Source organism: Sus scrofa, chromosome 1 (assembly GCF_054392235.1).
Source record: "Sus scrofa isolate SSC_HxYL_T2T_F1_AM1 chromosome 1, Sscrofa_HxYL_maternal_Yorkshire_Landrace_v2.0, whole genome shotgun sequence".
Lineage (NCBI taxonomy): Eukaryota > Metazoa > Chordata > Mammalia > Artiodactyla > Suidae > Sus > Sus scrofa.
This window is the reverse complement of record NC_139383.1, coordinates 33,701,462-33,722,222: the sequence shown is the minus strand read 5'-3', so window position 1 is coordinate 33,722,222 and position 20,761 is coordinate 33,701,462. Positions and strand designations below refer to the sequence as shown.

The window sequence follows — 20,761 nt, the reverse complement described above, 5'->3', positions numbered from 1 at the left end:
AGGTCACCCTAAGCTCAGAGTTATTAAAGCCAGGGGAAAAATTTTTGTAAAAAATGGTTAAAATAACCTTTACATTTGGGGGGCTTTACTTAGACAATATAATTTGTCGCTAACTTTAAAAAAATCATTAAAAAACAAGTATATGTTTTGGGACTTCCCATGTGGCTCAGTAGGTTAAGAACCCGACTAGTATCCATGAAGACATGGGTTTGACCCATGGTCTCACAAAGTGGGTTTAAGGATCCGGTGTTGCCACAAGCTGTGGTATACAGGTCACAGATGCAGCCCAGATCTGGCATGGCTGTGGTTGGCAGCAGCAGCTCTAATTTGACCCCTAGCCTGGGAGCTTCCATATGCTGCAGGTGGAGCCCTTAAAAAAAGGAAAAAGAAAAAAAAAAAGTCTATGTTTTAAATTATGTTCTGATGTACATTACATAACAAAATACATAATCAATCCCTGGAGCTAAGCAGAAGGCCATGTATGATTAGTCACCACTGGGAAATGGCAAACCAAATCCCACAGCAAATGAGGCACAAAAATGTATCAATATACCTGTCTTAAGTGCACAGGCCGTCAGTGACACAGCCATCCTGCTGCCAGCTGCAAAAAACAGTTGGAATCCTTGTGGAATTAGAAATACCTAGTTCATTTACCTCAAGGACTCTACAAAATTTGCCACACAGATTATTAATAATAAATCAATTTAATTTCATAATTACTATTTGCTACATGCTTTTTCACTGTGGCATAAATCCTATCATGTTAGAAATCCTTCCAATGTTCTGTCACTTCCTTCTATTATTTGAAACTGTTCTCCCCAAGGAACATTCTTTGCTATTCCTATAAGGTGAATTTATTATGCCTTTTTGTGTGTGTGTGTGTCTCTCTCTCTCTTTTGGGCTGCACCTGCAACATATGGAGGTTCCCAGGCTAAGGGTCGAATCGGAGCTGTCGCCACTGACCTACACCACAGCTCATGGCAACACCGGATCCTTAACTCACTGAGCAAGGCCATGGACCAAACCCGCCTCCTCATGGAAACTACTGAGCCACGATGCTGAGTCCTACCATGCTTTCTCTTCCCGACACAATTCCATCCTCGAATTCCAATTGTTGTTGTAATGGGTGAAATACATGAAGGGGAACCTAGAAATGGGGGGTGAGGGAAAGAAAGGTGAAAGGAGAGAAGGAGGAAAGAAGTGAGGGGGAGGGAAAGGGGAGAGAGGAGGGAAGGAGAGAAGGCTTGAAGAAGAGGAAGAAAGGGAAACAGGGAGGGAGAGGGAAAGATGAGGAAAGGAAGGGGAGAGGGAGAGAGAAGAGCCCAGGAAATGTGGTGAGCAGGGGAGAAGCCAGACAACTCCACACTTGGCATATTATCTTTAAATTATTGATAACGGACCAGCTGCTGCATAATTCGGTTTGTGACAACAGGTTGTGCTGAAGAGTTGAGCCAGCTGAATCCACTTAATTGACCTTCGAAGACATTACGTATAGTTAAACTCAGCCCTCTGTGAGCTAGTGGGTCAAGATGTAAAACGTGCAGTAGCTCCAAGCTGTGTACTCAAGTCATGTTTACGACTCCTGTGGGGGGGCCACCACATCCCGCTAGTACGAGCTGTGCCTCGTGACCTGAGTGACAAGATTCTTGCTGAGATGGGTTATCATGAAGTCACGTTTCATGTGTCTGAGGGACCTTTTCTCTGCAAGAGCATGTGCTACTCAGCAGCACCTAACTCCCCACCTCCACACACCATGTCCCTGATGACTGGTGGTGGCACTGGCTTAGGTGACAGCAAGTCAAAGTGAGACAGTGGCAACATAACAAACTTAATAAGAGCAACAAGGCAGTTTTGGGGACCTCTGTGCACCAGACGGCTCGTCCAGGGGACACAGGCTGAAAGCAATTTGTGAGCAGGGTATATAACAGGTTACCCGAATCTGATTAAACTGAGATCACTGTGTAGAAGGAGCCAAGTAGGCTGGAACTAGCGTCCTAAATTGAGGAAGCTTATCAAAATAAGCAGGTGATGCAAAGCGTGGAATCTATGAATAGTAAATAATTTCAATCCTGGCAGAGCCACAGCCACAGGTGAGGACAGCGTACAAACACCAAGAGTCATTACTACCAGACCCAGCACTAAAGATCTCATACAGAACAGGTCTGAAGGAAATAACCAGGGAATCTCTCTTCCCCCATCCTATTCTCTCTTGGATTTACAAACTCAGGAAGACACAACATTGGATGTGGGGAGCAACGTGTGGTACCTACTTAAGAGTTAGAGCTGAATTTGGAGCAGAGGGCAGAGGAGGTTGCTAATGACTGCTAAAGCAAAATTTTTTCCTAGATAAAATTTCCACATAGAGCTACAGTTCCAAGAATGAGGCCCTGTAACATGCAAATCCCTGGGGAGGCATATGAGTTATGCATCATCTGGAGGGGGATTCTCTTTTTTACCATGCAGCATTCCCCAGAGTAGAGGCTGGGGAGCGGAGGAAGGATACACAGCGGGGGGGTTGGGAGCAGTCCAACTGGGAAGTCGGGGAGTCCCCTTGCCTCCTTCCCAAGCCAGACTCACTGGGACTACCCTTGGACCCAGTGAGCCAAGAACTCTGCCAGTCAGGAGAGTGGCTGAGACAGTCTCCTCTTGCCAGCTCAGAGACGAGTAATGCATGGGGACTAACCTCAAGTCTACTCTGCTCATCTGACGGAGTTTATCATCCTGCCTTTAAAAATTAAACAGGCGGTCCCGTTGTGGCTCATCGGTTAAGGAACCTGACGAGCACCCATGAGGACACGGGTTTGATCCTTGGCCTCGCTCAGTGGGTCAAGGATCCGGTGTTGCCGTGAGCTGTGGTGTAGGACAGAAGACCTGGCTTGGATCCCGCATTGCTGTGGCTGTGGAGTAGGCCTGTGGCTACAGCTCTGGTTGGACCCCTAGCCTCGGAACCTCCATATGCCGTGCGTGCAGCCCTAAAAAGACTAAATAAATAAATATTAAACAAACCCCTCCAAAAACCTCACTTGCTGCTACCCATGCTGACTAAATCTGTCACTAACCCCCCCTTAATATTTTGACTCATCATGTTCTCTTTGCTTTCATCAGAAGGACAAAACTACTCTTGCCTTTTTGCTTATTTACTTTTGTCCCTATTTAACATCTGCACAGTAGAGAAATTAAAATCATTGGCCCTTTATCTACCATGATATTATTATAGGTAATGTGATGCTTTTGAAAAAAAAAAATCAAAACTCACAAAAATCAGAAAAGACTATAGAAAAACTAAATATAAAGTGAAGATATAATATATACAAAGTGAATGTTAAGAGGTTTTTGTTCTGCTTTTTCTATTTTGTCTTTTCAAATGGGAAGAAGGGGTGGGAAGGACAAGATACCTTTTAAAATGCAAAAGTATAGTTAAATCATAAAGTTTCAATGAGGAGAACCAAGAACCTACCTTGATTCGCATGGCAGCACCAGGTATTCTTAAGAGGCCTTCGGTTTCCAAACCTCCCTCTTCAATTCGAGAAATCAGCTGTGTATAAACAGAAGAACAACATTCTGATTTTGCTGTTCTTAACAGGTACAATCCCAAAGTTAACATTTGGTTCACATGTAAATAAACGAAAACTGATTACAGTGACACGTAAACAATTTTATGAAGTTTTGAATGTTCTTGCACCACCACTATCCATCCTTTAAACCAATACACCCCAAAACTTCAGCTGTAATTTAGGAAAAGGTCTTTTATAACAAAACTGGGTAATTTCAAAATAAAAAAGTAAAAAAAAGTAAAAAAAAAAAAAAAAAAAGGGTATAATTTCACACAATAGCTGAAATATTCCAAACAGAGACGGACCCATGTACACTGTTTAAAAGCAACTAAGACCATTCATTTCCTCTGCTTTTCCAGAAACATACATTCTGTGATCAAGTACATCTTATGAAAATCTAGTATTTGCATATTTCCATCTCATTTTGAGTTCGTTCAAAGAACAAATTATTTATGATATGAAGAAGAAGAAAAAAAAACTGCTTACAAATATTCCTGTTTAGGCTTTTAAACATTTGGTGGCAAACTTAAATTTAAAAAACTGTTCTTGGGAGTTCCGGTCATGGCTCAGTGGTTAGCGAATCCGACTAGGAACCATGAGGTTGTGGGTTCAATCCCTGGCCTTGCTCAGTGGGTTAAGATCTGGCGTTGCCGTGAGCTGTGGTGTAGGTTGCAGACTTGGCTCGGATCCTGCGTTGCTGTGGCTCTCGTGGAGGTCAGCAGCTACACCTCCAATTCGACCCCTAGCCTGGGAACCTCCATATGCTGCAGGTGCGGCCCAAGAAATGGCAAAAAGACAAAAAATAAATAAAAACATAAAAATAAAAAAAAATAAAAAACTGTTCTTGTATAGGGCTTCTAAGTCTTACCCAATGCCCAGTGAACACACATAGATCTATCTCCGGAAGGCCATTAAAATAACAAGGAGTGTGTGTGTGTGTGTGTCTGTCTGTCTAAATAGGGAATTAAAATAACAAAGAGAGAGAGAGTGTGTGTGTGTGTGCGTGTGTGTGTGTGTGTGTCTGTCTGTCTAAATAGGGAGAAATCCCCAAGAATAGGCAATTGGAGAAATTACAATGTTATAATGTTGGAAGCTAAGACAATAAAAGAAGTGGATGGTTTCTTGGCAGAGACTTTCAACTTGGAATATGGATTCCTGGGGCTGTACACAAAGGCTTTTTAGGGGGTTACTTTGCTATTTTAAGGAAATCAATTTCCTTGTCCTCAGTTTAAATACAAGGCATTTATGAGCCATCCACACACCCCCCTTTCAAAATAGGCTTCTGAAAGACAGACCTACTCTTCACTGGGCCCCAAACTTACTATAACAGTCTCTGTGAACCCTGGGGCAAAAAACTCTTCCCGGGTTCCAAAAGAATGTAAATTTTTTTTTTCAGGGTAACCTCCTTTAATGATTTACCAAGGCTCTATGAACAACATAAAGCTTACTATTTTTTCCTTGCTCATAAAAGTGTCTGTTAAGAAAGCATGGTATCATAAATGAAGTCTTTTGACCTTTATCTAGATGTTCTGAAATCAGATATACTGTAGCACATACACACTGGCAGAGAGGGCAATTTCTCTTTAATGACCCCACCTCTTCTATTCTTGGATTATGGCCAAATAGTGCACTGATCTTGAGGCATTCAGGTAAGAAGAATCAAGCAAAGAGCAGCCTCAAAATTCTGCCGAGGATTTAGTATTAACTGAAAAGAAAAGCATCTTTGACCAAAGCAGTACATGATTTTAAAAAATTCAAGTGGAATGATTTCCAAGACATTTTTCAAGTTACACTGGACAAAAACCCACAGGAAAAAAAAATCTTTACATGTTTTCTTATAGATTAGATGAGCATTATTCAATAACGTATTTTAAACCAAATTTATCAAATAATACCATGCAACATTTATTCAGTGTACAAGCAATTTTCGTTTTGTTTAATCTTATAAAAAAACGTTTAAGGTTTTCTTTCATTTTTTTTCTTTCTTTTTTGGCAGCTCCATGGCTTATGGAGTTCCCGGGCCAGGCATCAGCTCCCAGCCGCAATTGCCACCTAAGCCTTGGCTGTTGCAACATCAGATCCTTAACCCACCATATGGGCCAGGGATTAAACCTGCATCTCAGGGCCCTCAAGATGCCACGGATCCTACTGCGCCATGGCAGGAATTCCTAAAGTTTTCTCATAATAAAAAATAAAATTGTATGCTAGTAGCTGGACCAAATTAGTTTTTAGCAGTATTTGAATTTTTTGCTTGTATTAAATAACAGGAAAAATTGATGATTTCTAAATAACTGAAAGTAATTTCTGCATTCTTATATTTGAATTCTTTTTTAAATGATTTTTATTTTTTCCATTATAGCTGGTTGAATTCTTTTTATTATTCTCTAATGCTGAATACTAGCATTCAATATATTGTCTGAAGGAATGTCATGTGTTTCCTCATATTTCTCACTTTGCAAATAACATATTTTTAGCTACCACATTGTATTGCCATTGTTAAAATATAAATAATAAATACAGCTTTCTTTTATTTTCAAGACCTAAAAATGGAGAATAACTACAATGTTCTATATATTTTATTTTATTTTATTTTAGTCTTTCTATATATTTTACTCATGCTACTTTTGGGAACTTATCTTACAAGATACATTGTATAATGTAACAGTAATGTTCCTAACTTTTTCCAAAATAGATATTACATACTTATATAAATTTATGAATTAAACAATTGAATATGAAGTTAGACATTTGGGATAAAAGCGTCTTTGATTTGGCTGATTAGTTTGATAATGAAAACAGGAGTTGCTAATTTTTCAGAATTTTGCCTTAGATAAAAATTAAGAGTATTGCTATTTCTCCAACCCTTTCTGAGAATATCATTTAAATGATGTGCCTAGAGGTGGGGGAAAAAAACAGATACAATTTACAGATATTAGATAAGCTTTGTTAAAGCCCTTTTGCAGTATATTTCTCAGTAACTGAGAAAACATAATCCCCTAAAGATTGATAATAAAAATTTTTGCACATCAGTGGTTTTCAATTCTTCCCTTTCTATGAAATTGAGGGAATATCTAATTGAGTCATCAGCTGGTAAATCAAAAAGTATTTTTTATGACAGACCACTATGATTTTTTTTTTTTGGCTTATAATCTAGAGGAAATGCAAACAGATGTGTGTTATCTAATACAAAACTCTTTATATACCTTTTTTATTTTTTATATGAGCCTTAAAAAACTTTAAGGCTCTTATCCAGTGATTTCAAACTGGTAGGCGGTCTGAGTTTCCGGAATGTTGAAGAGATCAAAAATGTAAAATAACTAAATAAATACGGAAACAATTTCAAGAGAAACTGACAAGGGGCTGGACGTAACCCTGGGCCTGATCAGGATGTAACACTGACTTGTGTGGGGACCAAAGCTTACTCTTGGCTGATATGAGGGTGAATCTGACATGCCAACCTAGCTGGGCTCTGGTGGCCAGTTGTTCGGTCAGACACCAGTCTAGGTGTTGCTGTGAAGGTGTTTTTTAGATGAGATGAACATTCCATCAGCAGACGGTGAGCAAAGCAAACTACTTCCCATAATGTGGGTAGGCCTCAGCTCGTCAGTTGAAGTCTGTTAAAGCAAAGACTGAAGAAGCAATTCTGCCTCAAGACTGCAACAGAGAAACCCTGCTGTAGTTTCCTCTGCAGATTACGGACTTGACACTGAAACATTAACCACTGCCCATGTTTCCAGCCTGCTGACCTGCTCTATGTAATTCAGACGTGTCCAACCCCATCCATAATCCCATAAGCTGAATCTTAATAAGTCTCTTGATAGACAGACAGGTAGATGGATAGAAAGGGATTAAATCTCCTAATAGTTCTGTATCTCTGGAGAACCCAGATACACATGGAAAGGATCCTGCTGAGATCCTTGCCCTTGTCCATCTGTGTAAGTAACTCATGGCTTTTACTGCCATTAAAAAAACATGAATATTTGAGAAGTTCCTGTGGTGGCTCAGCAGTAAGGATTCCGACTAGTATACAGGAGAATGCGGGTTTGATCCCTGGCCCTGCTCAGTTGGTTGAGGATCCAGTGAGCTGCTGTATAGGTCACAGGTGTGGCTTGGATCTGGCCTTGCTGTGGCAGAGCTGGCAGCTGCAGCTCCCATTCAACCCCTAGCCTGGGAACTTCCATATGCCACAGGTGAGGCCCCACAAAGCAAAAACAAAAACAAGACAAAACAAAACACTTGAATATTTGGCCTACATTTGTTAGCATCCCTCTGTCCATCACAGTGGACAACTATCCACACAGATACAGGTTCTGCAGGCACTGACTGGCAGAGGCTGATGAGGAGGACAAGCTGTGTTGACCCAAGTCCATCAGGAGAAACAGTGAGACAAAGATTTGGATGCAATGGTGACTATGAGGAATGAAGAAATCAGAGCTTAGAAGGTAAGACAGTAAATGACTGGTTTGGAATAATGGAAGAATTAGTGCCAAGAAGATTAAGCTTGAGTACTGAATGAGTTTGCTGAGCCAAACGCATGTGAAAGTTTCCACTGCCACTCTTGCCACCATAGAATTTTCAGAAATTGTGACATGCCCAGGCTGTCTCAAAAATCTGCATCTTGGATAGCCCGTGACTGACTTGACCCGCCTTCGTCATGGGCATTCCCTGTCTCTTATCAAACGTAATCTGTTTCTGAACAACGATGGCCCAGAGGTTAGAATGAGATTTTTATATTGTCATAGATAACCCTCTTATGAATAATTGAGTGTTGACTACACAAGTGACTTCACAGTTTAGCAATCATTTTCTAATTCTCCTTTATGGTTTTCTTTGCCTACTTTGGAAGTAGGCACTAGTAAATTAAATTGGACATCCTCACTGTAAATAGGAAAGCTTGGGAAATACATACAGCATGAAATATTCATAAGGACTCAATTCCCTAGAAATTTATAAGCAGTCCCCACTCCCGTGTATTATAGAACTGAAATCTCAATTATATAAAGCCAGCTAATATGAGACAGGAAAATGATGCCAGGTAATCACAGTTACAAGTAATAACACTGAAAGCATCACCATGAAATAAAAATTACGAGCCCTTGAAAGAAATTTGCTTCCTGAATAGAAAAAAATCAAAGTATAAAATAAAAAAGCATATCAATTGGAAAACTATATTATAATCGTATGAATGCAAAAAAAAAAAAACAAAAAAAAAACAAAAGCAAACAAGACACACTCTTAGCTCAGGTATGTATGTTCTCTCCATATTGACCTATTCAAGCCAACTTACTTTTTGAAATATCAAAGGGATTCGAGTTCCTGGTACTTTCTTCTGATCTTGTTCTAACAGTACCGTCAATGGAACACAAAAAAGGCCAGAATCTGCAACAAAAAAATAAAATGTCCTCACTTTCATCAACCCATAAAATAGTAATGCAACACTGTTAAGGCATCAGATTCTTAATGCTGTCATTGAATCAGACAATGATTTACTGAGCACCTAAGTAAGTGACACTGCCTAGCCACTAGGAATATACAACCTAGCTGGGAAATTCTGGCCCTTATTTACAGAGCCATCTAGCAAGGAAAGACACGAACTAAATGATTACAAATAATCACCAAAATAATTAGAAACATATAAACTGTTACATTAGAGAAACAGAATGCTAGGGGAGTGCACAACACATGCAATAAAATACTAAATGTAATCAAATTAAAAGTTCTTGCTTACGAATCTGACTAGCATCCATGAGGACCCAGGTTCAATCCCTGGCCTCACTCAGGGGGTTAAGGACCTGGAGCTGCTGTGAGCTGTGGTTAGGTCGCAGATGTGGCTTGGATCCTACGTTGCTGTGGCGTAGGCTGAACCTCCATATGCCCCAGGTACAGCCCTAAAAAGACCGGAAAAAAAAAAAAAAAAAGTTCTGGCTTAAAGTAAATATCACTCCTCTCTTCCACACTTGATATTCCACATTCTACAATACAGCAAAATACAGATACTTGCTTTTTGAGAAATTAGCTGGCATTATGAGCTTGTTCTACCAATGCTTTTCTTTAGAACGTATAGTAGATACTTTGTGGATTTAAAATTTGTAGTTTTATATATTTGGGAATAACTCTAGATGAAATGATAGGTAATTCACATTTTTCTAAATTAAAATCATATGCCTCCTGTCTAGGGTAAGCATAGCTTCCCACCCAGCACCCCCTACACCATGCCATGCCCGTCACTGAGTGAAGAGAGCACAGAAGTGTAACACACATGAGGGGAGAGAGAGGTCATTTGTGAACATGGAAAGGGGGATTATCTTGTGATATGAAAACAGACCTCAGAAACTGTGACCCTCAACAGAGATGACATTCAGGAAGATGCCAGTAACACAGCAAATAACTTTTAGTTTAGGAATCAAGAAAGATGTAATCTTCAAGAATGTCAAAAGCTTAGTATATAAGATACATATCTTAGATAAGACACAAAAATATAAAAAAGATGGAAAGAAAGTCTATTATATTAATAGTGATACTTTTAATGAGAATGGCTTAATGTTTCTCTCTCTGCTATGGTACCATTCTAAAACGTAAAGGGCTCTTTAAAAAAAACTTTCTAAAAAAAAAATAAAATAAAAGACCTTTTTAAGCCACTTAGAAAGTCTTGAGCACTGAGTCACAGCTAATTATTTTGTATCTGGAGAAGACTTTGGGATGAGCTTCTGAAAAAGCATCTGAAGTCTTCATTATCCACAATGGACTTGTGGAAAACCAGAAGAACCGTTTGACTCAGAAATTCACCATCCCAAGTCTTAAGCTAAAATACTCAACTCAAAGGGAAGGAACACAGAATGAGGTCTTCTGGGGCCCAGCATGGGAGAGAGGACCTGAAGGGAAGGTACACTTCAATCCTACAGAGAAATTGCCTCTAAAACTTAAATCAGGTGAATACTTGTCTTTGCTAACGTTACCATAGCAACCAAAAAATCCTCATTCTTGGTTTCTCTTTAAGAGATACCTTTAAAGTTAAATTAGGTGTCAGAGATTCCTAAACCATAAAGCTTTGTCAATAGAAAATTATCTGGATTTGCAGACAAATAAAATCTTAGAAAAACAAAAACTGAGGAAGTGTCTATTCTCTACCATATTATAAAAAATAAAGTGGATCTTTATAAAGGGTAAAGCAAACTGCTTGCAAAGGGAAGAAAACTACACATACCCACGGGAAGCACAATTTAGTAATATGTGCCACAATTTCATTATTTTCTTAATAGAGGGAAGAATATTTTTTTCAAAATAATTAAAGGAGAATATAAATGAACAAAGGGACAGACTATAACTGTCCTCCACATTTGCCATCACATAGATAAGCTAAAGTAATGATTAGGATCAACCATCTTAAAGTCATTTTTCAAGATCCAATTTTGGAAATAAATAAGTATATGGACCAAATATTGCTTTTAAATATAGTTTTCAAAGGAGAGGGCATTTGAGTTAAGAATACTTGATTCAGAATTTCTTTCCATGGAGTTCCCGTCGTGGCTCAGTGGTTAACGAATCCAACTAGGAACCATGAGGTTGTGGGTTCGATCCCTGGCCTTGCTTGGTGGGTTAAGGATCCAGCGTTGCCGTGAGCTGTGGTGTAGGTCACAGACGCGGCTCGGACCCCGAGTTGCTGTGGCTCTGGTGTAGGCCGGTCGCTATGGCTCTGATTTGATGCCTAGCCTGGGAACCTCCATATGCCGAGAGAGCGGCCCAAGAAATGGCAAAAAGACAAAAAAATAAATAAAATAAATTAAATTAAATTAAAAAAATAAAATAAAAGAATTTCTTTCCCTGGTAGGGAGTTCCTGTTGTGGCTCAGTGAGTTAAGGAAAGGACCTTGTCATGAGCTGCAGTGTAGGTCGCAGACAAGGCTCGGATCTGGCGTTTCTGTAGTTCCTCCAATTCGACCCCTGGCCTAGAAATGCCTATATCCTGCCAGTGCAGCCCTATTAAAAAAAGAAAAATTCCTTCTATGGTAATTAAATATTTGATTATGCTTTATTTTCTATAATCTAGGAGACAGTACATACTTATTAAGTTGCAAAAATTTGGAAGGGAATGTTCTAGAATCTGCAATTTAGATGTACGTGAGTGTTGGTTTATTTCAGTGGTGTTTCTCACCCCCCGGCGCCCCCCAACACACAGACACATAAAAATACCTCTAAGAAGCCAAGCTCATTCTTACTACTTTAGGAGTAAATTCCACTGTTTTTCATTTCAAAATTACCTTTTGTTTTGATTTTCACAGCTTTCTGTTGTTTCAGCTCAACACCCAACACATCATAGAGGGCAGTCAGCTCAATTAGGGCCAAATGGCAAACTTTCTTCATGTCCTGGGGTGCCAGGTCACCAATCCTGGTGGTGCCTGTCTTGTCTTTTGGCAACCTGAAACTCTAAAATAAATAGCATGAATGTATTAAAGGCTTACAGTACCTGATGCCTTTTTTTAAATGAAAGAAGACAAAATTGCAAGAAGTTATACTCAGAGTGGTCTCAGGGGAAGCTATGAAAGCATTTCTCCAGTCGGGATGAAGAGCAATCCTGCCCTAATGATGATTTCAACCCTGCAGGAAATCAATACGTGAAGTGCGACAGGCGATGGAGCCAGACCATGTATGAGGAGTAGGAACACCAGGGCCAAGTGGACAAAAGAGACAGTAAAACTGAAGTGGAAAAAAGCCTCAAGTTAGCTGGCCTTTAAGAGCCAAGAAAGATTCAAAGTCAACACAAACCTTCAGGACGAGGAGGAGGAGGAAGAGGGGAGGAGATGGGAAGAGAGAAGTAACCCCTACTGAGAGCTCAGAATGGGTCAGGTACCCTTTATCTGTATTACTATTAATTGTCACATACATATGTGCATTATATATATAAAATAGTATATAATATGTATCTGATAATACATGACATTTTATTATCAATATATTTTATTATAAAATATTTTATAATTTTATATATTGATAAATTTATGTTGATATTTAATATCAATATAATACTTCTATTATAATAATGTGTTTTATTATCGATATAATAATATTGCCATAAAAATCCAAATAAGGCAGGTCCAGAGGAATGTACAGCACTGGGGAGAGGGGACAAGCGGAGGGGAGACTAAGAGCACGATGTCTCACTAGCCGTGTGTGACTTCTGGCAATTCTTGAACCATTCTTTCTATAAAAGGGGAGAGGGGGAGACGAGGGAGAGTTAAAGGGATGGGAGAGGGAAGGAGAAGGCCACCTAATGCAGAGGGCTGTTGTGAAGTTTATTTATTTATTTTTGGCCCACACGTCATATAGTCCCAGGCCAGGGATCAGATCCAAGCCGCAGTTGCGACCGAAGCTGCAGTTGTGGCAGTGGTGGGTTTGGGCATGGGATCAAATCTGTACCCCAGGGCTCCCAAGACACTGCTGATCCCTTCACGCCACAGCAGGAACTCCTATTGTGAGGTTTAAATGTGTGGCACTTCCTAAGCACTTTATGTGCTATTACTATCATTACTTTCACCACTGAATAAACAAACAAGCTTAGATATAATATTATCATAGGCAAACAATGGTTTGCCTTTTTTGTTGTTTTGTGCCTTTCTCAATAAACTACCTTCTACCTATTTGACCTCTTTCAATATTAAATATATTAAAATAAGGGAAAAAAAAACAAAATAAGAACATGGATTTCTCTACTGTTTTTACTACAAATGACAGACAGTTCCACTGTAGTTACCAATTACAAAAACAAGTATCATTCTCCAACAGTTTGATACAAATTTTATGATCAAGGACATATCCTTTGAGTTTGCCCTTGATTTTCCACTTTAATGGCCAAAAATTTTCAACTGATTCCCTTTTATTCCTTTTATTTTGCTCACCTTTGCACCGAATCATTAACACTTCATGGTCTAAAAACTTTTTTTTTTTTGCCTTTTCTAGGGCCGCACCATATGGAGGTTCCCAGGCTAGGGGTCGAATTGGAGCTGTAGCTGCCAGCCTACACCAGAGCCACAGCAACGTGGGATCCGAGCCACGTCTGCAACCTACACCACAGCTCACGGCAACGCCGGATCATCAACCCACTGAGCAAGGCCAGGGATCAAACCTGCAACCTCATCATTCCTAGTTGGATTCATTAACCACTGAGCCACGACAGGAACTCCATCTAAAAACTATTACAAAAGACATGTCTTAAAATAGCAGTCCTCAAAGTGTGGTCCAGGGAAACAGAGAGGTACCCAATCCTCTTTTCAATTAATACTAAGACATTATTTGCCTTTTTCACTCTCATTTTCTTATGATGTACAGTGGAGTTTCCAGAGTTTCACTAGATGTGTGGCACTGCCAACAGACGGAATGCAGAAGTAGATATGAGACTCCAACTAACATCGATTGAAGTCAGACATTAGAGCTGCGAAAATGTAAAACCATGGCATGCTTCTAAACAATTCTTTTGTTTGTTTGTTTTTGTTTTATTTTTTGTCTTTTTAGCTATTTCTTGGGCCGCTCCCATGGCATATGGAGGTTCCAGGCTAGGGGTCAAATCGGAGCTGTAGCCACCAGCCTACGCCAGAGCCACAGCAACGCAGGATCCGAGCCGCGTCTGCAACCTACACCACAACTCATGGCAATGCTGGATCATTAACCCACTGAGCAAGGGCAGGGACCGAACCCGCAACCTCATGGTTCCTAGTCAGATTCGTTAACCACTGCGCCACGACAGGAACTCCCCTTCTAAACAATTTTAGAGAACAGGGCTAATTTTCATTAAAATGTTATTTATGTTCATCCAAACAGTATTATTTTAAAAGGATTAAGAAATAGCTTTAAATTTCTCCATTCTAACATGGTAAACGTCTATAGATATAACTAACACAAAGAAGAGCCCCCTACATGTGCGCGTGCACACACATACCCACAGTATTTTAATTATTTATCAAGAGAAACTATTCCTTGGTCGACTTATTCACGTGTCATAGCTCAAGAACACAGGTCAGTGACAAACTTTCATAGAACTCAATCCAAAGAAATTCTTTACATTCCAAAATCACGTTGTCTTTTTTTGTTTGTTTGTCTTTTTGCCATTTCTTGGGCTGCACCCACAGCACATGAAGGTTCCCAGGCTAGGGGTCGAATCAGAGCTGTAGCTGCTGGCCTGCACCAGAGCCACAGCATCATGGAATCCGAGCCTCGTCTGGGACCTACATCACAGCTCACGGCAACGCCAGATCCTTAACCCACTGAGCAAGGTCAGGGATCAAACCCGCAACCTCATGGTTCCTAGTCGGATTCGTTAACCACTGAGCCACGACGGGAACTCCCCCAAATCACTTTGTATCAGCCTTCTCCATCATCTCAAAATCTTCCAGGGAATCATGGCTTCTGCAGAAAGCTGTGTATGCCTTCCTTATGGGTTCAGTCAGAGCAAACACAGAGAGCTGCAATCCCCAGGGAAACAGCGAATGCTCCAACAATATGAAATCACAGATTCTTGGCCAGAAAGTCATGCATCTGAGGTTCCATCAACGAACTAGAAGCTGTGGTAGTTATTTCCTTCGACACCAACATCCTTCCTGACTGTTAACAGGAAAGCTTTTTTTTGAGGTCCTCAATGATTTTTCAGTGCCTTAAGGGGTTATAAGACCAAAATGTTTGCAAATCACTGTCCTAGAACATTATCTAAAACCTTCAACTTTTGGCAACTGAGCAGCAAATTCCTTTCAAGCAAACTCAATTCCAAGAGAGGATCTTCTACAGTTTCCACAGAATCTTCTTCTATAGAATTTGCTATAGTCTCAAGAGAGTCTCCTATAGGAGAAATGAGATCTTTCTTAACTTTCTGTAACACATTTTTCCCTATGAGAACATTAAAAGAACAGCAATAGACAGTATTGTTACGCAGCTCATGTGAATTTCCAGCATAATTTCCAGTGTTAACGGTACAGTGCATTAAGGGTTGACAATGTGGAACCATACACCGTGGTTTTCCTTTTCTCTTAAATATTACTGCAAGGGTAAGACAAAAATGGTAATATCATCTTTGATAAATGTCTCTCATTCTATTTTGCAAAAATCCCAACAGGATAACTATTACAGCATATTCTAGGTGGGGAGACTGAGGCTCATTAGGAGACAAAATATGCCCACGTGGACAATGACATGAGAATTCAAATTCAGATCTTCTAAGTCCTCAATTCAGTAACCATTCTGTTCTGCTCCATGTTCCTTGTCCCCTGAAGCGGGCAGGGAGGAATCTAGGTTGATCAGTATTGATGTGAGGCTGTGAACCCCTCAAGGACAGGAACCAAGCTTTTTTGTTTTTTTTTTTTAGGGCCGTATCGGTGGCCTATGGAAGTTCCCAGGCTAGCGGCTGAATCGGAGCTACAGCTACCAGGCTACACCATAGACACAGCCACAGCCATGCCGGATCCGAGCTGTGTCTGCAACCTACACCGCAGCTCACGGCAACGCCAGATCCTTAACGCACTGAGCAGGACCAGGGATCAAACCCATGTCTTCATGGATATTAGCAAGGTTCGTAACCTGCTAAGTCACAACGGAAACTCCGTAGGAAGTGTGTTCATCACCTCTGTATCCTACTGTAGCACAGCCCTGACACACTGCAGGTGCCCTGTCACAGTAAATGAAAACACATACCACACCCAGAATCAAGCTCAGTGAGGTGCTAGACCCCTGGCTGATGCTCCTCCAACCTCCTTTGGTTTGCAGTGAGCTTCACTTTTAAAATCACATAAAACTCTTCATATTTTCTTCATGCTCTGCCCCAGAATTCTGCTAATTGCTTTGTTTTCTGAAGGGCTGAACCAATCCTATTTACCAACCACTTATTTAAAAAAAAAAAAAAAATCCTAAAGGTTTCATTAAAATCAGTTGCCTTTGGTCTAATAAGCCAAATCCACGTAATATAATTATTTAAGGCATTACCTGAAGTAAATGTTTAAAGAAACCTAAAATATTATTAGTTCAAACATTTGATTTACCCAGCAATATGTCATGAGCTTTATTTATTTATTTAACATTGTGCCTAATGAAAGGAGTTAGTTCTTTATCCCAATGTTTAATTCATAGCAGCGGCTTTAAATATTTATGAAGCTTCATGTCGTTTTTGTTTAGTTAATAGACTGGATGGTTCCATCCGTTGGCTAAGAGATGGCAGTGCAATTTTAGCAAGAGAAAAGCTCTTTACCTTTTCGGTAAATGTGCTTAGGAAAAGGACTGAAATAAATTTTTTTAAAAAATATCAGGTCTCTGGTTCCTAAGTGTTACCATAAATTAATCAGGTAGCTCTCCCGAGCTGTACCCTCTTGTGTAGACCTTGAAATATGAGGGGCCCTTTAGATACTTTAATCGGTAATGATGGACTTGACTTTTTCACTGATCAAGTCACTCTAGCTTCAGCTTAGAGAGCAGGAGACCTACTCTTCCCTGGTCAATTTCCACAGATGACTTCTTAATCATCTGCTAGGAAATTCATTTCCTATCTAAGATTTTCCCATGTGTAAAACATGATTTTATGACTGTGTTTCATTCATTGTCATTCTAGAGAACGAATACTTTTCTAGATAAGTGAGATTTGAGGAAAACTTCCACATGTACAGTTCTGAAATTTTCTTGATTTTTTAAAAGAGAGAGCAATAACCATCATTTAACTTTTCCAGGGCAATTCAGGATCATGATCCTACACACTTACTTTTGTATTGTACAGAAAAGGGTGTCTGCCTCGGGTTTTCAGTCTCCTCACTCTATCCTGAACTACATTTCTTTTATTGTCCTTCTGATGTTCCATTCTCTAGGAAAGTCTCGACATGGGCCTCCATGTAAATTTCTGGAGTATGCGTACACACAGCATTGTTACAGACAAGCTACGTTGCTATAAAACATGAATTTACTTGAATTAAACATAACTCAGTAAGAATCCAAAAGGCACTGAACAAAGACCTAAGAAGAAAAATGAAGGCATGCTCCTAGAATACAGGCTTTACCATAGTTATCATCTCAAGCTACAGAAGAATTCCTAAATAAAACCTTTCATGGTCTTAGTCTCCCAAGACAAGGCAAAGGAATGCTATTAAATTTCTATTGCATATGATGGACTCAACAAACTAGAATCTTCTCTATATAATATCCCAAGTTATCCTGAAGAAGTCGTCAGTAGCGCCAATACAAGGACACGTAAACTTGCACCTGAATTAGATGCACATATACCTTCAGGGCACATCAAGTAGCGTCAACATGCATCTTCCAGAAAAAATTCTGGCTTCAAAAGCTTAGTCACTGAAGCCAAGCCCTAGCATGCCATGTAATCTCTCCAACTGTTTCTTTGTATGAAAAGAGGAATCACGGTTACCTAGGCTCATACTTTCTAAGACATCTTGGGTACACAAAATACAGTAAGTAGTAGCTAAATTTTCAAACTAATACACATTAAAGGTTATGTGATCTCCAAATGTAAAAGGAGAAATTTGAATCTACTGTGCGAGATCATAGAAAATTAACAAAGACACCTCAATGCCATAAGAAAAAGGAAATGAACATAAAATGAGGTCAACACAGAACAATGTATTACATAAAGCCTAGTGCTTATTTACAGAAGCAAGAGAGTATGGAGGAGAAATGGAATTTATGGTTTTATCTGCTTAGACTCCCCCCTCAGAGTAATGAAGAGAAATGTTTACTTCACCAGCCAGGCCGATGACATGTAGAAAGCTTACAGTATGTCCATGCCTTCTAGAAGAAACACAGATAAATGGTTGTATAGACGAGCAGATGCATATGTGCATAAATAAACACAGTGACAATAATTATCAAAAGCATGGCATCTTAATAGTTTAAAGAATGATTTCATAAATTTTAGCTAACGTTAAGTTCACCAACAGGAAAAGATCTCATGGTAACACTAGATACTGATCTAGACCCCAAAGAATAGATTCAGGCTTCCTTGGTAAACAAGAACAGAGGGGTAGAAATGGGAAGGTCATTTAAGTGTGGGGCACAACATGAATAAAATCAAGAAGGTAGGAGGAGTTCCCCTGGTGGTCTAGTGGTTAGAACTGGGCACCTTCACCACTGCGACGTGAGTTCGAGGCCCTGGTCAGGGAACTGAGATCTCATATCAAGGTGAGCATGGGTTAATGAGTGTTGGGGCTAGGTGATGAGTATTAGAGGGTTCATTATGCTATGCTTTTTAGCTTTGGCATGTGTGAAATCCTATCAAATAAATAAGTGGATTTTTTTAAAAATATAAGACTTTCAGTAGCAATGAGAATACTCAGGACAGAGAGGTCAGTTTGCAAATACAATCCGCTACTGAAAAAAATACGAGCTTCTTGAAGAAATGGATTCTTCCTGGTCTGAGGGGAGAAAAGTACACGGTGCACCTGGAACATCTTGTACCAGAAAGCAAATAAGTAAAAGAATAAGAATATGTTAAAATGGCATAGGAACCAGCTTGAAGGGCTCCCTTTCATCAAATGAGAGTAAATTTAAACGTCAAAGAAAAATGACAATGATCTATAAAACACCCAAAGAAAAAAGGAAGCCATCAGTCCACAGCGCTATTCAAAAACAGAAAAAGAGAGCAAAAGCAATTATCATAGAAGACTGCCAGCCAATCAATATGGAAAGAAAAACAGAATGAGAAAATTACCATTTCTCAAACACTAGGTTTAATCATTGTTTCAGACAAGGAATAAAACTGCACGGTGAAACCACTGGGCAAGAGTTTACTGCTGACAAATAGGATATTCACACAGTCTCGAGGGTCGCAATTACTATTCAGTGTACACAGGAAAAGGTATCTTTACAGCAGGAAATCTGGTGACTCTCTCCTTAACCAAGCAGGCATACTTTCATCCCCTATAAAGGAGCCGTCTGACGTCAAGCCTCTCTTTTGATGATGCAATGGCGGCATAAACATCATCTAGGCAGTAGTCTGACCAAAAGTGTTTACCTTGAATCCAGTCATCAAGAACAGACAAAATCAGAAATATGATTTGGACTCTTCAAAAAAAAAAAAAATTAAATCAAAACAAGGGGACCTGATCTAGATTCACGAAGCCAAAAAGACAGGACATCAATTGTAACACATGACCTTTGTTTGACTCCCAAGTGGGAGTGAGAGAGAAGCTATAAAAGACGATATTGTGACAACCGGGAAAATGTTAATATGATCACACACTGAAGTATCATTATTGTTTTCACGTTCAATTTCTTAAGTATTATAACTGCTTTGTTTTAGATGTCCTTATTTAAGCTTTAAAAAAAAAAAAAGTGAGTGTTCATCCATAGCACAACCTACCCACAGACAGATGCAGAAAGACAGAAAGTAAAGGTTGTGCAGTGTTGACTGTTGAATGGATCTACATGAAGTTTTGCGATTCTCTTCTTTCAACTTTTCCAAGGGTCTGAGATTTTCAAACTAAAAAGCTGATGAAAAAATCTACTCTGATGTTTCATGACATCTGAGTAGTGCACTACGTACAGGTAACGGGGCATCATCGCCTTTGCCCCTCTGGGTCTTCTCCTTGGAGTTTTCTTTCTGATTGACAGCTTGCTCTGCAAAGGACACCTCCAGATTGATGTCTGTTTCAGAAGCAGGAGCCTCCTCAGGCCCCACGGGGATCAGTTCCTTTTCACCAACAATTAGGTTAGATGCCTGGCCTGGGAAAAACACAAAAGACTCAAGGCTCAATACATGTGCTTTGGTTATTTCTTTTTCTTCTTCTTTTTTTTTTTTTTTTTTTTTTAAACTTCTAATGCATCAACTAGGTAAACCTTTAGGAAAAGTATGATTTACTATAGGCAATAATTAAGTTATTTTAATGGTAAAAAGGAGAGTGAAGGAATCCTACCAATGGTGCAAGGGAGGTAGAGGAGGGAGGGTGGTGACGAGAAAGTCAGTCTTGAATTATGGGATCTTTCTCTGAGGTCACAATTTTTAGACTATGTCCAGTTCCAAAACATTGCTAGATGATCTCAAACTCTGAATGAAAAACTACACAAAAATCTAGTAGACTTAATTGTTGATTTTATACCAGGAGATTAAAAGCAAAAATAAAAATAAAAATAAAAGCAAAAAAAGAGAAGAGAAGGAGGTTAATTTTACTCTCTCTTAGAACTATGATATACCATTTAATTTCCTCACAGTGGAACAGATTCCTGAGAAAGACTTCT

The 20,761-nt window shown here is 39.5% G+C and overlaps 1 protein-coding gene across 7 annotated transcripts in view; it reads right to left on the bottom strand.

Moving 5' to 3' along the window:
* The window catches only part of ARHGAP18 (Rho GTPase activating protein 18), a 190,491-nt gene that overhangs the window by 32,923 nt on the left and 136,807 nt on the right, over positions 1-20,761 (bottom strand). For all 7 annotated transcript variants that reach the window (XR_014803749.1, XM_021088428.2, XM_021088430.2 and 4 more), the window contains exons 5-8: positions 20,070-20,248; positions 11,812-11,977; positions 8,842-8,933; positions 3,458-3,535 (exon numbers count right to left, since the gene is read on the bottom strand). Coding sequence is in view for 6 of the 7 variants with exons in the window: in XM_021088428.2 (XP_020944087.1) it covers positions 3,458-3,535; positions 8,842-8,933; positions 11,812-11,977; positions 20,070-20,248 (515 nt within the window). In the remaining variant the exon portion in view is untranslated. The remainder of the gene's footprint in view (positions 1-3,457; positions 3,536-8,841; positions 8,934-11,811; positions 11,978-20,069; positions 20,249-20,761) is intronic.